This window comes from Chionomys nivalis, chromosome 3 (genome assembly GCF_950005125.1).
Source record: "Chionomys nivalis chromosome 3, mChiNiv1.1, whole genome shotgun sequence".
Taxonomy (NCBI): domain Eukaryota; kingdom Metazoa; phylum Chordata; class Mammalia; order Rodentia; family Cricetidae; genus Chionomys; species Chionomys nivalis.
In genome coordinates this window covers 57,881,290-57,905,397 of record NC_080088.1, presented here as the reverse complement: position 1 = coordinate 57,905,397, position 24,108 = coordinate 57,881,290, and the positions used below count along the sequence as shown (strand labels likewise).

The window sequence follows — 24,108 nt, the reverse complement described above, 5'->3', positions numbered from 1 at the left end:
TAAATCATGACTGTAAACAGAATTCAAACTGGCACCGCCTATGTCCTGTCCTAATCACATCTGTGACTGCTACATTACGTGGCAAAAGTGATGTGCAGATTAACCCACTGACTGAGTTAAAGAAAAGCAGCATTGTGGTGGAGCTAATTACAAACCCTTGTCAGGCTCACAGCAGAAATGGAAGTCAGACTATGCCAGTGTAAATACACCAGTGCTGGTGTAAGGATGGAAGAGGCCCTGTGCTGAGAAATGTGGGTGTCCTCCTGTAGAACGGCACCACACAGCCAGCAAGTACACAGGGACTTTGCTTCTACAACTCACTAAATTCTGCCCCCAAAGGCAATAAATTCAGAAGCAGTGTTCCCTGGGAACTCAGACAAAAGCCAGGCTCATTCTAGGTAGAATTCAGCTTTCACACCCTGAGCAAAGAACCCTGTCCATCCAACCTGTCTGGACTGTGACACAGCAAACATGAATAATCTGGCATAGGCAGCTGACCTGTGATGGGCTGTCCTGTGGCCCCAGGAAGCTAATGCCCCAAACTACCAAGCACTTTCTTTCACTGTGGAACCCTCTACCCACAACACAGTCTTGTTTTATAGTCATTCACCCTTCCCCATCCTAAAATGCATGCTTCCCTTTTGTATCCATCCGTCTAGAAGACAATTACAACCCACAAGAGTTTTATATGTAAATATGAGACAAATGGTCTTCTTTTATTGTCTTGCTTTTTGAGACAGGGTTCCTCTGTGTAGCCCTAGCTGTTTTGGAGCTTGCTCTGTAGACCAGGCTGGTCTCGAACTAAGAGATCCGCCTGCCTCTGCCTCCTGAGTGCTGGGATTAAAGGTGTGCAGCAACACAGCCTGATTCATGTTTTTGTTTTGTGAGACAGGTTCTCACTATATGGCCCAGGAAGGCTTCAGACTTGTAATACACTCATCTTAGCCTCCGAAGGGATAGGATTACAGGCATGTGTCACCACCCACGGCTTTAAAAAAAAAAAAATCAGAGTTTGTTTGTATAGGATCCAGCCTGATTCTGTCATTCTATTTACTTTTTTGTAAGCATGGGTATTTTGCCTGCATGTATGTCTGCATCATGTGTGCCTGGTGCTGACAAAGGCCAGAAGAGGGCATCAGCTCCCCTGGGACTGTTATAGACAGTTCTGAGTACGTTGAGGGTGCTGGGATAGAAACTGTCTCTGAAAGAACAGCCAGTGCTCTTAACCACTGACCACCTCTCCAGCTTGATTCTGCCCCTTTAAAATAAACCCACAACGACAAATAAAAAAGAAACTCCATCTATGACCAAATAGGTTCACATCCATACCAATAAATTTGTAAAACTCAAGCAGACAAAATGACATGGAGAACTTACTGTCTCAACTTGCAAAGCCACCAAATAAGTATGTACACGGAGTCAGAAAATTATTTTAATAGTTACAAAACATTTGTACAGAATCAGTATAAAATAGTAATTGATTATTATAATTATGAGAATTGGCCTGCTGGCTCGGAGACCATCCCCGGGAGCCCGCCCTGATGACGTCTGTCATGCTTAGTTGATGAGATGACCAGGTCTTTTTTTAAAAAAAACCTCTCTCTACTCATTCTTTGGAGGCTTGAAGTGAATTCGGCAGCGTTCATTAAACACCTAAGATGTTCAAACAGAAACAGAAATCCGAGTTATCCTGTCAACAAGTTAGGAGGATGCTAGCATCTGGTCTAGGTCAACAGGCCCAGAAACACAAAATTTCTTTAGCACACCAAATTAAGCGTGATGTACACCCTGGTAACATTCACTAGATAATTTCAACACCCACTAGCCAGCTGGATATGCCTTCTGCGGAATTATGTGAATTTATGTATTTCTTGTTTGGGCCACCTTGCTTCCTAAAATCTGAAACAACACTTCCTAAGTGTTAGAGAATGCCCTCTGACTAAATGGGGCAATGCTACATAAAAATCTTGGCAGAGCCGTGCACAGGAGTAACAGGGCTAAAAAGAGTAAGAGGTCTTGCTTTGTAGTTCATATTGGTCTTGAACTTACTATGTATCTTGGCCTGGATTCAAACTCACAGTCCTGCTTTAGCCTGGCTACATTTTGATTTTTCTGTGGGCTAATAATACACAGAAGAATATTGTCTCTTCATGCCCAAGTGTCGTCCGCTGTTCAGTGTCCTGCGAACACTCAGGTTTAGTGGGATTGTAATCCCATCATGTTGAGGGGCACCCGTGACAGCACATCCAAGCGGTTTCACGCCTACCACCTACCACACGTTACATGTACCATGTACCAAACCCTCTGGACCGGCTCTTTACAGCCAGACAGTCACCATACCCCTCTCCCACCAGAGACCCCACCAGAGCCCCAGAATAACTTATGACTTCACAGAGAATGTGTGCATAGACAAATACTGCAAAAATCTTTGAAGCAGCATAGCCCTTATGCAGACGCAAGGGCAAGTATAGGCTACACTTTGGCAAGGAAGATTAAGAAATGCCATAAAGCCGTCAATTTATAGTCTGTGATTTATTCATGCCTTCACATGTTGTGAGTCTTTTTTTTTTAAAGATAGATGTAATTATTTAATGACACAGGAAATATGCTGGCTACTAACAGGTAGAAGATGACTTCATTTATGACTTTTAGAAACAGTTAACAAGTCTGAGCTGGAAGGTTATATACCAAAACATCACCTCTGCTTAATAATTAATCTCTGTGTGTGTGTGTGAAAATTCTTAAACAAAAACTCCTGAAGAGACAAACAGTTACTAAATACTAGAAGTTAGTCAGTGCCTAGCAGCTGATCTCCAAGTCCAGAGAGATCTGGTTAGAGTGTGGAGAAGCCCAGCTCGGCCAGAGTGTGGGGTGTGGAGAAGCTCAGCTCGGCTGTTCTCCCTTCTCCGGAATTTACTTATCTAAGTGGTTCCTTTCCACTTAATTTTCCCTGTGTAATTGCATTTAATGAGACTCAATGAATATTAACGGACACAAATGCAAAATAATGTTAGCAACTTTGGTTTTGTAAAAAGTAACTGCATAAAAGGCTAATTATAACAAATACTTTCTTTGACAGTTCTCAGTTAACTACAATAAAAACTCTGAATATTCTATATGCCCATAATTAGTGTTAGGAGATGCACAGAATCACAAAACCCTCTGGCTGCTTGTAAAGCAGCTGTGCCTCCACACAGAAGTTAGCATTGCTGATCTGTTCTCAGTTTCCTGCACTTTTTGTTCCTCCCCTGGCTGCCTCTTGCTCGCTCAGTTTCTCTGCAAGAACCAACATTATTTCCTACCTTCCAGCTCCTGTCATTTACCACTTCTTCAACATTTAGTTCTGACTGCATCCATTTCAACTGCAAGAGAGGAAAAAGAAAAACAGAAATTCTGAGTAAAGAGTTAAACCTAGCACCCCAGTCGGGGCGAAGGCAAGCAGACCCTGGGAACTTGCTGACCAGCCAATCTAGCTAAAACTGCAAGCTTCCAGAACAGTGGGAGACCCTGCCTCAAAAAACTAAGGTGGAGAAGTAATTGAGGAATACATCCTCACATCAACCTCTGGCTCACACACACACACCAGCACAGGAGGCCATACCTACACACACTCACACATACCACATACAAAATAAAGATAAAGCAAATTTTAAAATGCACAAGTAATACACATTGCATTAGTAAACTGTCCTTTCTGCCTGAGCTCTCTGAGACACTGGCTCTCCAGAATTCAGCAAGTCTATCTCAAGGTATCCATCCGTCCCTTGTCTAGGGATGGGCTGGCCTGACTAACTGTGACAGAGAAGGAAAGAACAGCAAACCAGCCCAAGAGCAGAAAATTTCCCTGAAAAGAACCGGAAATAAAACCATTTCTAATAGATGTCACCATTGCTTATCTCAGGACAGAAATGAGCTTCCAGTGGGAAGGAGGAACCACAAAATTCAGCTGTGCAGAGCTTAGTCATGTAGAGAAAGCTCCCTGGAAACTCCAGCTGACTGCCGCCACTTCCTCAGTCAGCCCCTGCTGGGCTGTGAGGGCCGATCTGGTGAGGTTATCTCCACCTGTTACAATATATTATTCCACTTGGAAGTGTCCCTGCGGACATTCTGCACTGTCTGGGACTCCTAATGGGGAACCCCAGTTGACTGCCTCAAAAGGGCTTTCCCGGATAATTCCTGCTAGATATGTGGAGCACCCAATCTGACAGTGCTATATGCAGGATGATGGATACATGGAGTACCCCAAATGACGGTGTTACATACAGGAATACGGATACATGGAGTACCCCAAATGACGGTGTTACATACAGGATGACGGATACATGGAGTACCCCAAATGACGATGTTACATACAGGATGATGGATATGTGGAGTACCCAATCTGACAGTGCTACATACAGGATGATGGATACATGGAGTACCCCAAATGACGGTGTTACATACAGGATGATGGATACATGGAGTACCCCAAATGATGGTATTACATACAGGATGATGGAGAAGTGAGGATGCACCCACAGAAACCCAGCCTCCCAGGTGTCCACTGCTAGAACAAGGACAAGAAACATCTTCTGTACCCAACACTGCAGTTACAAGGTTAGCGTGTGAGCAAGCTTCTCAGCTAAGAGTGCTGGCTGCTGAAGGTCATGGGCATCTCTGGAGGTGTTTGTTGAGATGCAAGACTTCTCTAATTCTCAAGTTCTGTGTGAGGACCCCGCCCCTGGAGGTGGGTGGTATAATATCCAAGAAATTAAGAAGTTTGATATCAATAGAATACAGATTTTACAATAGATACAACAGAGTACAGATCTTAATTTGCTACATTATGCCATATATAAAATTTGGATTCAGCTCTTATTTAAAGAAGAAACAGTAAGTAGGTGAGAAAAATGTTAAGGAGGTAGTAAATATGAGATAACTTTTAGTAAGAAAAGTTAAAATGAACTTTTTCATTCTATTACTATAAAACTCCATGAAACGGCTTCCACATTGGAACATGAAACATGGGGTGACCGAGCTCCGAGTTCCCCACAGTCACTCATCTGTAGCTCCAGAATAAACTAGATCATAGTTGAAAAGGGGAGGGTAGGATGAGGATGAGAATGTTTTAGATAAGGATTTATATAATAAAAGATAAAGTGATTGGAATTTTCCTAAACGGAAAATATAAAAACAAAACACGGACCCTAACCTATAAAGGCTGGAATAGGTTGTAAAAGGTTTGTGAAGAATAAGTCTTACAGACTATATGTTTAATAATTAAAGGTTACTAAAATTCCTAACCACTCACTAGTTTGTGACTTTAGGGATGCCAGTTAACGTCCCTGCATCCTCAGTGAATGAGGAAGAGCTGAACCGTCTGAAGGACTCTCTCCGGCAGAGTTCACAACACCTGAGGAAGGTAAACAGCTGCCACTCCCTTTCCCTTGCAGCATATTCACAGTGGCCTTACAGCGGGAAGCAAAGCTTACATTTACTCACTGATAGCTTCCAATGCCCCTCCCTGTAGTCCCTGTGGCCATGCCTTCCGGGCACTAAGGGCAAAGGGGCAGCTGTGAGAGCTGAGCAAATAGACACAGTCGCTCCTGAACACCAGGGCTTCGCTGGACCTTGTACTTCACTAGCAACGGGAGTGCGACTCTGACCTTTCAGCATATGTCTTAGCAGTCCTGCCCCACATCCCCAGTCAACATCTTCAACAAAATCCAGGAGGTAAGAGTAGTACGGTGGCTGCATGTTCACACCACATGACTATGTGGACGGCTCAGCCTGTGTCCCCTTCCTCCTTCACTAGTTAAGATGATGGGTTAGTTGGAAAGGATGACCTTTCCTGAGAGTGGAGGACAGGTTTGCAGCCACACTCTCAAGAAACAGATCGCCAGGCTGTGGTGGCGCACACTTTTAACCCCAGTACTTGGGAGGCAGAGGGAGATGGATCTCTGTGAGTCTCTAGACCAGACCTAGCCTGGTCTACAGAGAGTTCCAGGACAGGCTCCAAAGCTACAAAGAGAAACCTTGTCTTGAAAAACAAATAACAACAACAAAAACCAACCAACCAAAAAAACAAACAAACAAAAAAAGCAAGCAAGCTTAAAGCTATTTATTCCCTGACCAATTTTATAAAATAACATACAAATAATCCTGAATATGAAGGGGTGGGACAAGGACTATTCTAACAAATATACCATCTGGAGACTCCAATCACTGCCTGATGAAAAAGCAAGCATGGAACAGAGACCTAAGCAGTACTCAAGGATGAAGAGAGACACGAACAGAGTTGGGGCTGCCTCCAGGCAAACACTGAGAAAGCACAGCAGCCTGGCCTACGCGCTGTGTGCCCGGTGCATCTGGCTATCTCTGCTAAACAGATACCAACCAAATTCCACAATTACTTTAGATAGATAGATGATAGAGAAATAGGCAGATAGATTAGACAGATAGAGCATGTTCCACTCTGCCTTTTCAGTCTCCTCTGACACACAAGAACTATAAGTTGCAGACTGTGATATCTTTTTTTTTTTTTTTTTTGGTTTTTCAAGACAGGGTTTTTCAGTAGCTTTGGAGCCTGGCCTGGAACTAGCTCTTGTAGACCAGGCTGGCCTCGAACTCACAGAGATCCACCTGTCTCTGCCTCCTGAGTGCTGACGCCACCACCGCTGGCAGTGTGCTATCTATCTTAAGTAGACAACTATACTGATAATTATATGGTGGTCATGTAAGAAAAATTCCTATTATTAAGAAACAGCAAGTGCTGGAGAGATGGCTCAGGGGTTAAGAACACTGGCTGCTCTTCCAGAGGACCTGGGTGAGCTGAGTTCAATTCCTAGCACCCACATGGCAGTCCACAACTATCTGTAACTCCAAGGTCTGATATCCTTACACAAACATACCTGCAAAAAAAGTTAAATGCAAATACTATACTACTTTACATATGGGACTTGAGAATCTGTGAACTTTGATCTCCCTGGCGGGCAGAGGATGAGTCCTGGAACCAACCCCCCCGAACCCCAAAGCACAACTTTTTTCTTGGTAAGCCACAAACAAGGGCTACAGAGCAACATTTCGCCTCATTAAATGTATTATATGAGGAAAAAAGCTTCCTTTCATATATCCCTGAGTGAGCACTTGACATTTAAAATTGTTTATTTGTGTTTGTGTGTGTAGTACAGGTGTGTGTGAGCACAAGTGTACACTTGCAAGTGGAGGCTTCAAGTTTGTTGTGTGTCTTTTCTAGACAACAGTGACTTTGTGTGTCTTTTCAGACTGAACCTGGTTCTAGTGAATTCTAGCTAGCCAGCTTGTCCAGGGACCTCCTGTCTGCCTCTGGAGGGCTGTGATTACAGGGGGCTGACATGCCACTCAGGTTTTTTGCTGTTGGTGGTGTTTTAATTTATTTGATGTATATGGGTACTGTGCTTGCCTGTTTGTATACCATGTACATGCCGGGTGCCTGCAGACACCATCAAGGGAGATGAGATCTTCTAGGACTGGAATTACAGTTATAAGCCTGTGTGGGTGCTAGCAACCAAATCTTAAGTCCTCTGGAAGAGCAGTCAGTGTTCTTAACCACTACGCCATCTTTCCAGGCCCACACCACCCAATTTTTTACAAGGGTTCTCAAGATCCAAATACAGTTGTCATATTTGCAAAGCAAAGAATTTATCTACTGATCCATCCTCCCAACCCTGACCTCATCATTTTTTAAAGTAATAACCATAACTTCCTTGAAATTTTGCATTAAAACTCTATTTTGAAGACTGTATTCGGGAAACCTCTGCCCTAGACATGTAAAGTCTGCCCAACTTACCTTTGTCTGTTCTTTTCTAAGCTGCTTTAATAACGTTAAGTCATCCAGGTTCTTCTCTCTTTCTTCTCGGAGACTTTTTACTACTTCTGAGGTTTGGGCTATACAGTTCTTTATAACTCTGTCCCTACTGACATGAGCTGCCATCAACTAGAAGAACAAAGGAATGAAAAGAGGGAAAGAAATCACATTAGCTTGTAACATTTTAGTGTTAGGAAAACCAATTTGAGCCTTCAGAAAATTAATAGTTTAAGTTGTTTGTTTTTTTTTTCCTTTTTTTAAATTGAATCTCTTGAAGAGATCATGTTGGACTGGCTAAATTACCTCAAAGCAGATTCAGAGGGAAAACCTCCTTGCTCGCCTCACCACTCCCTGTACGTGCTCCTGTACCCTATATCCACCCTCCCCGCCTCTTCTGCTAGTCTTCCTTCTTTTTGTCTTTTCTGGCTGTTTTCAGTCTCGTGTGTGTTGCTAACAGGGGGAAGATGTTAAGCAGTAAGTGATGTGGAGAATAATACGAAGAATGTTACTTAACTTTGCCATCAGAGGTCTTCTCAAAAATCTCAAGTAAGTACTGATAAAGAAAACCCAAGGCACAGATTAGTGGTTGCATCGGTTTTGTGTGTTGATTGTAAGGACAGCTGACAGAATGATTTCATTCCCTTCTTAGAGTAACACATTCAAGAACAGCCTTTCTCCATCTGTCTTGGGTAGCAAGGTGTAAAGATTGTGGTTCAAGGAAAGCATCAAAAATTGACCACATTCAGATATACCAAGACATAAGTGGACCATCAAACATTCAAGGGATGCTAGGACTTGGACCCACCCCCACTTGCAATGACTAAATACCACACCATCCAATTTTCTAAAACCAGAGTGTTTACTTGATTGCTCAACAGAATGGCATACTTTAATAAAAAACAAACAAATAAAAAAACATAACCTAGATGCTAGTAGGTAGTGTTCTAAATTTAATTAAATAAATAAGTTTGTCCACAAAAGCATACTGTCTGTTTAAGCAAAAGGCCATGCATGCATGCATAGGCCAAACAATTCTGCTCCCATTCTTTACAACCATTTCTTCACAGATTTGTGCATACGCCACACACTGTCTGGAGCTGTAGAAACCACATTAAAACTAGTATACTTCCACTTTCAAGTGTACGCAAAGAAATATAATGATGGCATGTGCTTTTCACAGCGTATGTACAAGTCAATTTGTTTCTTATTTTGTCTGCAAAGAAAGGTACGGAAGAAACACAAAGGAGAGACTCAGGAGATAAACTTACAGACTCATAAAGCTGTTTACAGGTTTGGCTGGCATCAATCTTCCCTGCAAAGGAAGCTGTTGGCACCGTAGTGTTTAATTCATGTACTATTCTGTCATCAATTGTCCTCATCACCTTGAGTAATTCCTATATATATTTAAAATAAAAAGAATATAATTTCAATGACATGTTAAGTGTTTAAAATCAAATACTTAAGCAAAACGAAAAAAGAAATCTTAGATATTTTCGACTATTTTATGTAAGAGGAAAACAAGCTAAACAGTATAATCAAAATATCTTTACCACAAGGATAATGAGTAGGATATGTAATAGTGATTCTCACAGAGGACTCTGAGCTTAGCTCTGTGGCTCAACAGTGAAATCCCACGTATGGAATGATACCCAGCAAACTGTGTCTTCCAGCTCCAACACAGCCAAAGAGGGTCCCCAACCTGGACACCGCACACTCCCCACAACCAGCGATGCTACCACTCCAGTTCCGCACGGACAGAACCAGTCAGCTCACAGACACGAAGCAGCACACGCCAGCTTTACCTTCCAGCTCTTTGACTTTCTATGACTGTAAATATTTTGTGATAAAAATGGAACAACTTTGCTACTAGAGAAAAAAACATACTTTGGCTTCTTTAATTCATTGAACAAGTAGGAATTAGTTTTAGCTGTTCTTTAATAACCCTGGGTAACATTTCTCAAGACTCTACTTCCCTTCAAATGGTCTCCAACTTACACAAACCCAATGCAAAGGACAATAATACCAAAAGTTACGATCTCCGAGAGGCTGGGGATGTTGCCCAGTAACAGAGCACTTGCCTACCTCCTGCAAGGCCCTAAGTTCCATCCCCAGGAACCTACTGCTCCCAAAAGAGAAAAGAAAAAGAGCTCTGGGTACCCTGCACAGCAAGACCTGACCCACACTGCAGGCAGTGCTACAGTCCTCACCAGAGAACTGCGCTGTCCTCAGTTAACAGAAACACGGGACTGAGTTTCTAACAGTAGACACTTCTCTTTCTCTCTTGCTCTTTCCTGGGACGGGGTTTTCTGTGTAGCCCTGGATAAGTTAGAACTAGCTCTGTAGCCCAGGCTGGCCTCAAACTCAGATTCACCTGCCTCTACCTCCCGAGTGCTGGAATTAAAGGCGTGTGCCACCACTGCCGGGCTACACTTCTCTTTTTTATATACACCCCACCACCAAAAAACACCACTCCCACTGAAAACCTGCTGAGAAAACAATTATATTAAATTACAAACACACTATTTGTGGAAACTTCAAAATTAGCATTTAACATTGACATGTATTAGAGGAAACTTCACCAGACCATTTCCCTCAACATAAACCCTCTTTCTTTCCTTTGTCGAATTGAACACTTTCATTTTTTTCTCCTCCTATGTATTAAAAACATTCCTTATCATTAGTGTTACCATCTGTCAAGTCTCAGGATGTCCATATATCTAGAAATGAGCTCAAGATGGACTACAGAAGGATTTACAGCGGTTATGGTTAAAAAGCCAGCATTCCTTAGGAACTTGTGAAACTGGTTCCCATCTGCCAAAGGAGTCATTTCCCTAGTCTTTGGCAGAAAGGACATGGTGACAAAGCAGAGTCAGCCCATCAGCCTCCAGGCTCCCTCAGTCCCCCACTAAAGGTGCTTGTTACACATTTCCAAGTCCACACTAGCCTTCTGGTCCTTCCTTCCTCCCAGCGACTCATCCTTCAGCACCCCACACCTCCAACCCTCATCTCCCCACCCTAACCCTGCCGCATTCCCTAGCTCTTGTTATGCTCTCTCATTCTGTCTCTGTCACTCTCTGTCCTCCCCCATTTCCCTAGCCATAAGCAGTCTTAATTCTTTTTCTTTCTTTTTCTCCCTTTTATTCACAATAAGAACCTTCTTCTTGGGCTGGAGAGATGATTCAGAGGTTAAGAGCACTGGCTGAGTTCAATTTCCAGCAACCACATGGTGGCCCACAACCCTTTGTAATGAGATCTGGTATCCTCTTCTGCAGGCAACACTGTATACATGATAAATCTTAAAAAACAAACAAACCAAAAACCTTCTTAACCTTACCAGCATGTCCATTTCAGTGATTCTTCATTGCATCCCCTCACATATACCTTCCTTTTAGATAAACTTGAAAAAAATTTAATTACCCAATTAAATTAGTAATATATTAACAGATTTACTATTTATACACTCATGAATATTTTATGAAATCGAGATACATTGTAACATTTTTTAAATGATTTATTTTTATTTTATATGCATTGGTCTTTTGCCTGCATGCATGTCTGTGTGAGAGTGTTGGATCCCCTGCAACTTGAGTTACAGACAGCTGTGAACTGCTATGTGGGTGCCGGAATTGAACCCAGGTCCTCTGGAAGAACAGCCAGTATTCTTAATCACTGAGCCATCTTTCCAGCCCCCACTATGCAACTTTTAAAAATGACATATTGTAAACATTTTGCCTTGTTACTAAAAATGCCTTGAAGAATCCACACCACCCCAGTCCTGGGAATCAAACTCAAATCCTCGTGCATGCCAGGCAAGTGCTCCATCACTAAGCTACTCCCAGTTTCCTTGAAGACAGACTTAACCTTCTGTAAGACTTTGTCTGTGAAAGAGGCAAGAGTGTTGCTAATTGTAATCGTTTTGTCCATTTAATCAGAGCACGTAGTCTAAATTACGTACTGCCACTTGTTCACCTTAAACTGTGGAATATTTTAATAGCCGGCTCATGATCTCAAGACAGAAAAAAAAAACAGCGTTCACAACACCCATAATATGGATTAATAAATCACAGGCAAGGACTCATGAGAAAGTCCAAAAGATAAAGGCACCTGCTGCCAAGCCTGGTGACCTAAGTTCAACCCCCAGACCCACATGGTAGAAGGAGGAAACCAATTCCCACAGGGTGTCCTCTGACCTCCACTCACTTCAACACCATTGCACAAGCAGTCTCTTCCCCAAATAAATAAAATAACAACAAAACACCACAGACAAATAACACAAAGTTGATTGCCTTGTCTCCTTTCCCTGTATCTACTTCTGCTGATAGTATTCTTTGCAAACCACAATTCTTAAGGGACAATCTCAACATAGTCCCTGGGCAACCACCATTTTAAATAGTATGCCATATAATGCCCATGAATTGTAAATTTCAAACAAATGATGAGTCACTTGGGGAGTCACAGGGAAGAAAGAAGCTGGGTGTGGTGGCACAGCCTGTGAACTTAGCACTCAGGAGGCTGAGACAGGAGAGTCATGAGTTGGAGACTAGCAAGGATTATGTAGCAAGATCTTATCTGGGGGGGGGGCAGGGAGGGATAGATCAGACAAAGCCAACCTAACCTCCTTCAACATGACTGCTTTTTCCAGATCTCCTTTAGAAATCACCTTCAAATTCTTTTTTCCTCCCTTGCAGTGGGGCCGAGTTTCAGCTGTACTTTTTGCATAGCTTTCCTTAGCCAGAAAAGTTCTCAGCAACTTTCTTCTTTGAAAGGTACAGCAGTTACAGTCCCAGAGTTCATCTTTTTACTAACTCACACTGTGCTCGAGCAGTTGCTGAGAGAGAGAGAAGCGCTGTGGGAAAGAGAAATCTTATGGAATGAAATAGGATCAAGTTGGGGCTCCAAGCTGTCTTGGTTGGGAGATGAAGAAATGCCTCTGACAAAGACCAGACATTTTCGTATGCAGAACCTAGCTTCAAATCTTAACCTGGGGTACCTGCAGAGGTCAGAGAGCTAGAAAGGGGACATCAGAGAGAAGGAAAGGAGGTGGGACAGCAGGACACACGGACATGAGAGTAGAACAGGAGAAGACTGGGGTTTAGGCTGGAGCAGGAGGAAGGCAGGCAGAGAAGACAGGCTAGAGGGAAGTGTTATGCCAAACTAAGACTTGGGAAAAATTCCTATTGAAAGCTACTTTCTAAGTTATTTAAAAATATAATTTGTTTTTAAAAAAATTTAAAGGGGGTTCCCTGCATGGGTGGATAACGGTCCTCCCAAAAGCCACATTATTATATAAAAATCCCAATGCCAACTGTAGGATACCTCCTACAAGCAGTAAGGCCCTAGTGGCCCCCCAAAGAACACAGGTTATTATCATTACTCTTAGTTGTCCACCAGACTACACAGTAAGATCCAATTGCTGAGGACACCATACACTTTGGTCATGGGACATAAAGACACTAAGAAGGAACTAAGCAAGAAGCATCCTTCCTGCTGGATAGCTTTCATAGTGCCAAAAGGTCTATGTAGGTTCCTAGGGAAGAAAAGTCATGGACAATCTTACCTAGCTGTGGGCCTCATAAATTACAATAACAACAACCTGCCAGGCAAGGCACATGGAGATAACCAAGTGCTTTCTGACTGGAGCTGACTGCTCCACATAACTCACACCAGGCCCTAAAGTGGAACCTACTACTGTTGTTTTTGCCAAATGGACAAGCTGCTAAGATGCCTTCTAAATACTTATGCGTATACCCACAGACTAGTGCTGTTCTGCCTTTGTCAGAGAAGCTTCTTTTTGGCAGTGGATTTACAGACTCCTAATTGGTCGAAGTCCTGACAATAGGTGACGACTGGCTGCTTGGTCCTAGAAACATTACCACTCCCTCCAAGGCCCAGACACCACAGAGAAGACGGCAGGAAGAGTGTAAAAGCAAGAGACGGCTCAGTGGTTAGGAGACCTGGATGCTCGTCCAGAGGACCCAGTTCTACCTAGCACCCTAGCTACACCGGTGGCTCACAACCATTCATAACTCCAGTTCCAGAGGATCTCACTCCCTCATCTAGGCTCCGAGGGTACTAGGCATGTAGGTTGTGCACAGACATACATACAGGTAAAACACATATAAATATTTCTAAAAGATTTGTTTTTAAACTGTATAGTGTGCTATTTTTGTATTGTTAACAAATTACCAAATATACCTTTAGGTAACCCCGTACTGGTGGTATTTTTAATAACCACTATACTTGCCTGGTACAATACGGGGGTTGTAAACTGGAATGAAAATTTATAGCAGGTTTAGTATCATTAAGAGCTCAAGAATTGCAAGGATGCCCCCATGCCAGCCACTTAAAATAGACCGCTGAACGCATGAGAAAATACAGCGTTAAGACAAGACTCCCTTCTGTAGGGGATGTTGCAGGATCTTAATATTTTCTGAGAAGGAAAGAAAATGAGTGAAATGCTCTAAGAATGGTGGGGTTATATGATCTGATTTGTGTTCTGAAACGACTGCCTAGAAAGTGGACTGGATACTAGGAGAGATGTAAGGAGACCAGTTGGAAGGCTGACACAGCAATCCAGGCAAAAGATTATGCAGCTTAACATTTGTTGAGCTTTTTTTGATGCTGAACTTTAACCATTTCTGCATCTGAGTACCAGCTATAACTTAATCATGATAAACAAATCCTCCCAATAAAACAATATGGACATACTAGTAACACTTTTACATAACAATTTTTGTTTGCAATAATTGGATAATTTGCCCACATTAATTGGGTAATGAATCTACCTCTTTAAAAAATGTATTAGTGTGTGTGAGTGGGGTGTACATGTTTCACGGTGAGCATGTAGTTGACAGCTCTGTGAATTTGGTTCTCTCCATGTTTACACAAGTTCTCAGAATCAATTCCAGTTGTAATAAGGCTTGTCTGGCAAGCACTTTTGCCTGCTGAACCATCTTGTTGGTTCTGAACCCACCCACTACTTTTGCAATCTTATCAACAGAATGTACAAATGAGAGCTGCCAAGTAGACTATTTTCCCCCTTTCTTGTGTACTGGTGGATTCCCAACCTATGATCTAGAGCGGGGCTTTTCATACAGCGGATACTAGCACGTGAGGTTATTTAAACTGAAGTTTATAATTTAAAACCTTCAGTTCTGATGGCTGGAGAAGTGGCTCGGTAGTTAAGAGCACTGACTACTCTTCCAAAGGACTTGGGTTCAATCCCCAGCATCCACATGGGAGCTAACAATTGTCTCTTATCTCTAATTCCAGTCCTAAGGGGACCCAATGCCCTCTACCTGCTAGCAAAATGCCCATACAGACAAAATGAAAATAAATCTTAAACCTCCAACTACAGCAGCATACTAACAAGCTGGAGACCCAAATGTTAGCAGCAACACTCCATGTAGACAGCACAAAGGCAGACTATTTTATCACCACAGGGAGTTTAAGCGCATAGAGCCAACCAGGTGAGGGTGCATGGTACACAAACCTGACAACCGAGTTCACTCCTGGAATCCACAGAAGGTGGAAGGACCGACTCCACAGACTGTCCTGACTTCCACACTTGCAAGCCCTGTGCTCTCCCACACGCACACAATCACTTAGTAATAATTTTTACAGAAGAGGAATAAAAATACAATGATAATATTTGAACTGATGACACACTTGTTCCAGGAGTCTTGGGAATTATAAGTTATTATTAAATTTCATAGATTGCAAAAAAGGAGATAGTATAAGACTATAAGTGTCTCTCTGGGCCCACCTCCTTACAGTGGAAGAAGCACCGGAGCCCTTATGTCAACTCCAGGAGATCCAGGACAAAGGCTGGGTGGTTTAAAGTCAACCAAAATAAACTATGTACACCCGAATATACATTCCTAATGGAAAAAAAGCATTCTGAAAAGGAATAGTGAGTTGATTTTGTCCAAGAGATGTATGACCTGGGTCTCACCTGGACAGAAAGGAAGGTACTTCCAAGTGACAGGTGTGGGGACGAAGCATGGAAATGACAAGAACATGTGCTCAGTAACAAGTCAGGCCTAAGTAACAAGGCAGAGGGTTCAAATACACGACAAACATGGAAAAGGGGTTGGGAGAGAGAAGCATTTGGGGATAAAAGTACAAGTCAAAGATTTTGCCTAAAGGTACACAAGAGGATCAGGTTCTAGAAAGGATTGATACACTATGTTTAGATCTTAGAATTTTGTTATGTGACCTGAAATTTACACATGGCCTAGATCCTAAATTCAGACGAGGACACAAAGGTGACTCATGAAAGGAGACATCCCAAAGCCGCAAAAATGACTAACTCCACAGCCTCTGCCTCCTTACTGCCAGGATTAAAGTTGTGAGCCACCACGCCCAGTACAAAGTGTATCAAATGTCATCGTGTGCAGAGTGCAACACTTGACAATGGGAATAAGTGGCTGTTGCTGGTCTGTGCATTCACCGAGTTGTACTTTCCTTCATTAGACTATTCTACTTATAGCATCTTCTCAGATCTCCTGTCTACTGCGTCCCAGTGTATCAAGAAGCCATGACAAGGATTAACTGAAACCTAGATAAGGCTTAATTATGCTCACATATGCGTAACATAAAACTACCTGTAACACATTTCTCAGGATATATACCCATTATTAAGCAATGCATGACTGTACAGGAAATGTATGCTATAACTTCTGCCTAGAATTCAACTGGTATTACCTAAGACCCAACCCAACTGCGACCTCTTGGTATATTTCTTTTTGTGCTCTTATGCATTTTATTCATAGCTCACTGTCTTCTACATGTTTTAATCCTCACTTAAAGCTCCTTTTTCATACCCTGTCCACCATGGTACCTCCTAAAGCTTGGTAGCTGGTAGGTAACCTGATAGTGGCTAAATTGTGTAGCCTGGCATGCATGCTAAAGCCCTAAGTACTTGTAGACAGGGATTTTAGGAATGAAAGTTAAGTGGAGGTCACAACCAGGCATACACCTGAGAGGCTGAGGCAGAACTTCTTGAGCCAGAATTATTTGGGCCAGGCTCCACAACATTGTGAGACCTTGTCAAATATATACATATATACACAGTTACAGAAATGGAGGTCAACAGGGAAGGAACCCTAATCTGAGGTACTTATTAGAAGAGGAAGAGCGACATTAGGGACCCTGTCCAACTGCACAGACACAAACTAAAGGTGTGAGGACATGGTGAGAAAACTGCCACCTGCAAGGCTGGAAGAGACTTCACCAGAAATTAACCCCAACCCCAATCTTCCAAAAGTTCAGGCAACCACATTTCTGTTGTTTAAGCCACTCAGTCAGTAGTATTTAGTTATGGCAGCTTGAGCAGACTAAAAAGTACTTGGGGAATTTTCAAATGTATGTTAAAGTAAAAGTCGAAGCATTCAATTTTAAATTTTATTTTTTGGATTCTATCTCACTTTGGAAATAAGGTATTTTCTGGGAGTGTTCCGGGGCGGGGGGGGGGGGACTTTAAAAAAAGTTAAAACTCTCTACAAATCATTTAAGCCTAAAATCAGAGCTGCGTGAAAACAAAAGCAGAGTAGTACTAATAGTTGGAACTGGACAGGAAGGGACAGGGGTTGTCTAGGAAAGCCCATCAGAACACCTTTGAAGGTGAAAGCATCCATTTTGATGTTGACAGACGTTTGCCTTACAAGTATATGTCAACGTCAAACTATGCCAAGTACTCATAAATACCTGTGGGCTACATCATATCCAAAATATATCCCTCCAAAATAGTGAACAAACGCTGAATCCAGTTAATGATACACAGGCAACACAGTTAAAAGCACTCGACTTTTGCAACTGGCTTTGAAACTCCTCAAATTAAAAGGTGGACTAATGGATTGGGGAGGTGGCTAAATAGATATACGTACAGTCAGAGCAGATACATAAGAATTTAGATGAAGGATACAAGGGCATTTACAGTACAGATTCTTTTGTAATTACGGGGTAAAATCCTACCTAATATTTACAAAAAAAAAAAATGACCTTCAGTTTCTTTCCACTGGTATTGAGCACCGGGCTTTCCATAGATAGATACTTACATATAAAATGATCTAACAGCTCTTAAGAATACAAACTTTGATTAATAATTTGTGAGAATTCCAGTCAACCATGTCTTATAATTTTACCAAATGCATCTAAAATTAAGCTATATTAAGGTTTTACATTATTATAGCATCTTCATGTATGTTCTGGTCCTATCTGTGAAGAGGCGGGAACAAAAAGTAATACCTATTTACAAGGAGGTTAGAAGATATGCTAAGGCCAGTTCTGGGTAAACAGGGGTTTTGACTTTTAAGTTCGATATTTATTACATTTTTTGCCAAAGCTGGGTGGTGGTGGCACACGCCTTTAGTCCCAGCACTCAGGAGGCAGAGGCAGGTGGATCTCTGTGAGTTCCAGGTCAGCCTGGTCTACAAGAGCTAGTTTCCAGGACAGGCTTGAAAGCTACAGAGAAACCCTGTCTTGAAAAACCAAAAATCTTTTGCCAAAGAGATCAATTTAATGAGGTTATCTTTAAGAATACAACTACCTACAAACTACTCAAAGTATTAAGATTATTACAGCTAGGTCAACGATTATATGTGAAATGAATCTTCACTATCTTTAGCTTAAAAATCGTGTGATTTAAAATTCAACTCTAGTTTAGGATCAGAACATGCCACCAGTAACTTCCGTGAAAACTGATCAACATCCAGATCATTATTCTTGAATTGTTGGGTAACTATTAAGTTCTGGACCTTTGTTGTTTTTAGTACAAAAAGACACAATTTTTTCCTTAAGTGTCAGGAACAAGAAGGCATTAGCACAGACTAAAGATGAGAATTAACCCTCCCTCAAAGCTTTCAAATAGTCTGCCTCACCAAAACAGGATACTATCACAAATATTTTATCAAGTACACAAGGCCTTTCACTTCTTTCTCTCCCACAAAAGCTCAACTCAAAAGTGGGAGAGGAACTGCAGAAGCTGGGAACTAAGTTCGGGGAACCGCTGAACTGTTGCAATTCCTACCCACAGCTTCCGAGCTCGGCTTTAGCACTCCGGAATGAGGCAGAGGACCTCAGCCACCTCCCTGCACCGAGCAGCTATGCTTTCCAAGGCCACCCCTAGCCCCCATGACCTCCAAAGTTCCCCTAAAAGAAAAGCTCGGAACTGCCTGCTTTCCCCACAACTTGTCCATACTCCCTCCCAGGCCAAAGCACGAAACAGGATCTGGGGACAAAAGGCTGGACAAGCTTGCCACGTGAGGAAAACCTCATCACCTGGAACTCGGCGAACTCTTCACAGTTCACACCGCCACTGGGCGCCGCCATATTGGACGACCGCGAGGACCCCGCCGCTGGCCAATCACCGTGGAGCAGAGGTGTTCGCGGTGCTGCCTGATAGCAACTAGTGGGAGCCCGGAGCGGAGAGCGCGGGTCGCCTTCCTCCGAGCCTTTGCACTCTGTCCCTAAAGCATAGGGATGCTTGTTAATAAGGAACGGGACTCCGGAGAAAGCGTCGAAAAACAGGGGCGTCTGGGACAGTGAGGGTGGGCAAGCGGTGAGAATGACTAAGTCCTTTTTTTAAAATCGCTAAGTGGAAGCAGGCTTCCCTCAGGGACATTCCCGATGCCAGCACACCGCAGGGCTCTGGGCCCCGAGTCCCCCCGCGTGTGTGATTCGCTTGCACCGTCCTAAAACTCTACTCAGCACTCCACAGTTGGCACATGTCACCCTCTCTCCTCGGTCTTCAGGCCCGGGCAGGCTGGGCACCTGGCCGCGTCCTCCACCCTTCGCGCACGTCCCTCACGCCCGCCGCGTCACGCTCGCCCCGCCCACCCCGCCAGCACCCTCCCCACGCGGGCCCTCGGTGACATTGAGCGCCAGCGCCGCTGCGGCCGCCGAGGGGTGCTGTGCGTCGGCGGAGCAGGCGGCCATGGGGAGCCTCCGCGGCCTGCGCCTGGCGGCTGGTGAGACGCGGGGCTGCGGGCGGCAGGAGGGGGCATCACCGGTGGGGGTGTCCTACTTCTTGCACCCGTGGGAGAACAGCAGCGGCTAAGCAGACCGGGGGAGTGGGGGCTAGCCGGGACCCTGGATCTCATCCACACAGATCCCATCTTAAGTTAGTGCCTTGATACCTCCGAGATCTGGTCCCCTTCCTTCTGCGAGCACCTGCTCAGAGTTATCTCTGTAATTTCTGCTTTCCACCCGAAATTTCCCCCATCCGTTATCCTAGTTGAGCCTTCCTCCTCCACTGCTTGTCATTAAGTGAGGGACTGAAGATCTCACAGAACACCAGCAACTGTTTTCTTAGATGTGGGTGGGAGTAAATTACTTTTCAACAATAGTGCGATTAGCTGCTTCACGTTCTTAGGGGAAAGTGTTATGCTAATGCAAGCTCTGTAGCCTGTTTTCTTAGAAAACATTGGAGAGTTCGGGTGTTTTGGAGTCTGGTAAAGAGAATGTGTCCCGCCTTGGGGGAATCTAGAGAGCCTTGGAATTATCAAGTTGAGAAATCGGAGGGCTTGCAGCCTGATTCTTGAGGGCCTTCAGTGGGTAACTTACTCTTATGCTCGTCTTTATGAACTTTCACGTTATATAATGATCTTTTGCTCCACGGCATCAAATCACTGAAGAGATATTTAGTTTTTAAAGAAAGAATAGTCCCATGTTTTGCTATTGGAGCAAGGCAAATATACATTGTAAATGAGGCAATGCAAAGAATGGCAAATATAGAATAGCTGCATACTTTTGAGGAATAGCCAATGAAAAGGTTAGTTTCTACCGGCTGGGAGATGTGTTTCAACGGGACAGCTTTGCTTACACCCCTAAACACTAAGACCCACTCTGCTTAAAAGAGAGAGAGACACAGACACAGAGAGAGCGAGAGAACACTAGCCCTCATTCTATTACTGTTTTTGATTTGTATCCGTTAGGATCTAAATCTTTTGTGTACATTTTTATTAAGTATTATAAAGTTTTCAGCAGAGCAAGCGAAAGAATCAACAATCTGTGAGTTATTCAGAAACCACTTACTACTTGAAGAAAGTCTGGCAGTAGGTATTTTTTTAGACCCGAGACTGTAGCACACATCACGGGAATCTAAAATGTCTCCACAGATTTCTGACATTTTGAAACGTTGCTGTTGGGCCCTTAACCAAGACAGAATTCCTTGCACAATTTAGCAACAAATTATTTTACTTCTGATGGGAAAACATTGGATGGCAAGGCTGTTGTGAGCAACTACTTCTGTGTGGTCTGTGACTGTCTGCTGTGGAGTGAGCGCCTTCCGGTGATTTCCTTTGCCTGTGTTATTCCTCAGTGCTTTCACATACTTTCTCTGATCCCCACAGCAGCCCCCTCAGGCCTTATCATTCCCTCCAGCCCTTATAAATGAGCGTCAGTCACAGAGCTAAATAAACTTGTCCAGCAGCACTTGGTCAGAAATGTGAGTGCCCAAGGGAGGCAGTGGATTTTTGTTATCTGTGGCCCTCGCTGCTGTTAGTGCTGCCTACTGGGTTCTGTGCATGTCTAACAGTCACACGACCAGTTGGGGCTTCTTTTTGTTTTCTTGAGATAGTCCCTGTGCAGCCCTGGCTGGCATGGAGCTCCCTGTGTGGACAGGACTGACCTGGAACTCACAGAGATACTCCCAAGTGCAATTGGGGTCCCTTAATTCAAGCTGGAACTCATGAAATGCTTGTGTGTTTGTGAAGTGGGAGTATGCTTGCCTAAGCAAATGAACTTTCGAGAACATCGACCAAGTATGTGTAGCTCAGAAATTGAATCCAGACATTATTGTCTTATCCAGAATGTTACCTATAATAAGGTAGTCTTCTAGGTAAATGGAGTTCTAGATAACCCCAACTCTATTACAAAATAGAGCTGTGCTTTAACCACTTCCATTGGCAATCTCGGGTGGACTCCCTTTGCAGACAGTATAGAGGGTTTATGGACTTTAGTTGGGTTTTTGTTGTTGTGGGTCTTTGTTTGTTTGGTTTTTTGAGACAGGGTTTCTCTGTAGCTTTGGAACCTGTCCTGGAACCAGATCTTGTAGACCAGGCTGGCCTCGAACTCACAGAGATCCTGCCTCCCAAGTGCTGAGATTAAAGGTGTGCTCCACCGCCTTGCAGACTTTAGTTGTTTATTGTGTGGATGCTGACTTGCAATGTTTGGACGCCACCACAGATGGCAGGTCTTGCGAACATCTGAAATCACGTTCTGATGTTATGATTGTGCACAAGTAGGAGAAAGGGGCTGGGGCTTCCATCCATTTCCCAGAGCAGTGCAGCTTCTTTTAAGGAGCAGTAACAGAAGAATTGGAGGCTAAATAGTGCTTGTCGGCATCTCTTAGCACACATTGCTTTGCTGGAAGGACACTGGGAAGTACCTTGGCTTGAGCAAATATAAGGTGAGTTTTCACATCTCTTCTCCTGAAAGTTGAATAAAATAGATACAACTTTTAAAACATTGTATCTTTTTTAAGTGTGTGTGTGTGTGTTGTATGCAGATGTTTGGTTGCACATTGTGTGCCTGTGTGAGGGACAGAGAAGGACGTAAGGTGTCCTGATCTACCTACTTTATCCTCTCACTGAACCTGGAGCTAGGCAGGCAGCCACCCCAGTCATCCTTCAGTCTCCGTGCCTCACAGTGCTGCTGTTACTACACTAAGTAGCCACATCTGACCTTTTACATAGGCTCTGGGGAGGCGAACTCGGGTCCTCATGCTTACATAGCAAGCAAGCTCTCTTATCCATTGATCCAGCTCCAGTTCCAGGACATTGTATCTTTCAGTAGGATGACTGAGTCAAAAGAATGAATGGACTTACCAGAATGTTCGTCATACTTTAGTGCCCTATGCTCCTTTGACTGTCAGCTTTTACAGAGACCTTATTTTCATTGCTGTTACCAGGGCAAAAGACCATGGGCTTCTCCTCTCTGTTTATCCCATATCTCAGAGCACTGGAGAAATATTTGCGAAGTCATCTAGTTCCCTAATTTAAATAGATGAGGGAACTTCTATACTTTTTGCTTTTTCAGACGGGACTTCATTACAGCCCAGCTTCCCTGGAACCCTCAGTCTCCTAAGTACTCGGATTTCTGGTGTGCATCACCACCCCTACTGGAGGAGGAAACAAGGTTTAGGAAGGGAATTTACTTGCTAAGGGCCACCTAGGTACCAAGCTGGGACATGACTCTGATTTTATTTCCATTCCACTTTGCTCCTTCATTGTTCTTCCATTTGTTCTTGTTAAGAACCCTAAATGACATCACATCCATTGTAACTGCTCCTATTTTGGCTTATCATATTGCTCTAGGTGGTGCCAGCAGGTTTCTCTTTGAGCATATGCTGTGTGTCCCACACACTGCTCACTTCCTAGGACTAGTTTATTGCAGTGTATAAACCAGCTCACATAATGCACTAGAGGGCATACAACATGTGTTAAGCTCTAGATTACAGACCAGACTGTGAGTGTTGCTGGGCTGGGTCCTGCTGGTATTGGGCACATCCCACCCCCCCCAACTTCAAAAGTGGTAATGTCACATTGGCAGCTTAAAGTCTGCTTTGCTGAGAGTTACTGGTAAACACTATAGGTCAGAGATTCCCTGCCCCTTTCTTCCTCTCAAGAGCCAGTACACTACTGACTTTAGAATTTAGAAAAGGGAAAGTTTAATGGGATAGGATTATCAACTGAAGGCTCCATTGAAACCGAAAGGCTATAGTGATATGAGCAAAGAAGAAGGGTAGTTATGGGTCTGGAGGGGGGGGGGTGCCAAGGAAAAGCTCAGATTACCCTAGAGGCAGTAGGAGAAAAGATGTCAGCTTGTAAGGAGCTTGAACTTGATGGATTTAGACAAAAAAAAAAAAAAAAAAAAAGACTTCAAAGCATAAATCTTTTTTTTAAAACTGGAAAATTAACAAGGCAGCTGTACAGGATGCATTGTTTTAAACTGTGAAGTGCTACAGTAAGCTCTGTGTGAGGCGATGATAGAAACGGCAACAGAGACGTGCACTGAAGAAAGTAATGATTCAGGAGGCGTGGACTATTTAAGATAGCTTGATGAGACTAGAATAATGACTCAGTGGTTAGGAGTAATGGCATCGCTTGCAGGGGACTGAAGTTCATCTTCCAGCACATGTACCTTCAGCTCCAGGGTGTCTGGTGCCCTCTTCTGGCGTTCACAGGTACTTGCACTCACATGCACACACACATATCTAGAATTAAAAATAAACTTTTAGATGCTATATTGTATGTCTGTGCACACATGCATAAGGTACCTGA

At 43.3% G+C, this 24,108-nt stretch overlaps 2 protein-coding genes across 2 annotated transcripts in view; one reads left to right on the top strand and one right to left on the bottom strand.

Moving 5' to 3' along the window:
• Positions 1-1,418: 1,418 nt before the first annotated feature.
• On the bottom strand, positions 1,419-19,613 carry Mix23 (mitochondrial matrix import factor 23). The gene is made up of 5 exons (XM_057765936.1): positions 19,106-19,613; positions 9,094-9,219; positions 7,808-7,954; positions 3,303-3,362; positions 1,419-1,653 (listed from the first exon to the last, which is right to left on the bottom strand). Exons 1-5 carry the CDS (start codon positions 19,154-19,156, stop codon positions 1,603-1,605), a joined length of 435 nt encoding a protein of 144 aa, XP_057621919.1. The 5' UTR covers positions 19,157-19,613; the 3' UTR covers positions 1,419-1,602.
• Fam162a (family with sequence similarity 162 member A) overlaps positions 19,561-24,108 on the top strand; it is a 26,598-nt gene continuing 22,050 nt past the window's right edge. The window contains exon 1 of the mRNA XM_057765934.1: positions 19,561-19,794. Within this exon, the coding sequence (XP_057621917.1) occupies positions 19,761-19,794 (34 nt within the window). The 5' untranslated portion in view covers positions 19,561-19,760. The remainder of the gene's footprint in view (positions 19,795-24,108) is intronic.

Excerpts from the sequence above, each read along its gene's own strand:
- Mix23 (XM_057765936.1), bottom strand. The coding sequence starts at position 19,156 with ATGGCGGCGCCCAGTGGCGGTGTGAACTGTGAAGAGTTCGCCGAGTTC. Across the intron at positions 9,220-19,105 it reads AAGAGTTCGCCGAGTTCCAG|GAATTACTCAAGGTGATGAG; the intron begins GTGATGAGGTTT and ends AAATATATATAG. Across the intron at positions 3,363-7,807 it reads TTAGAAAAGAACAGACAAAG|TTGAAATGGATGCAGTCAGA; the intron begins GTAAGTTGGGCA and ends CCTCTCTTGCAG.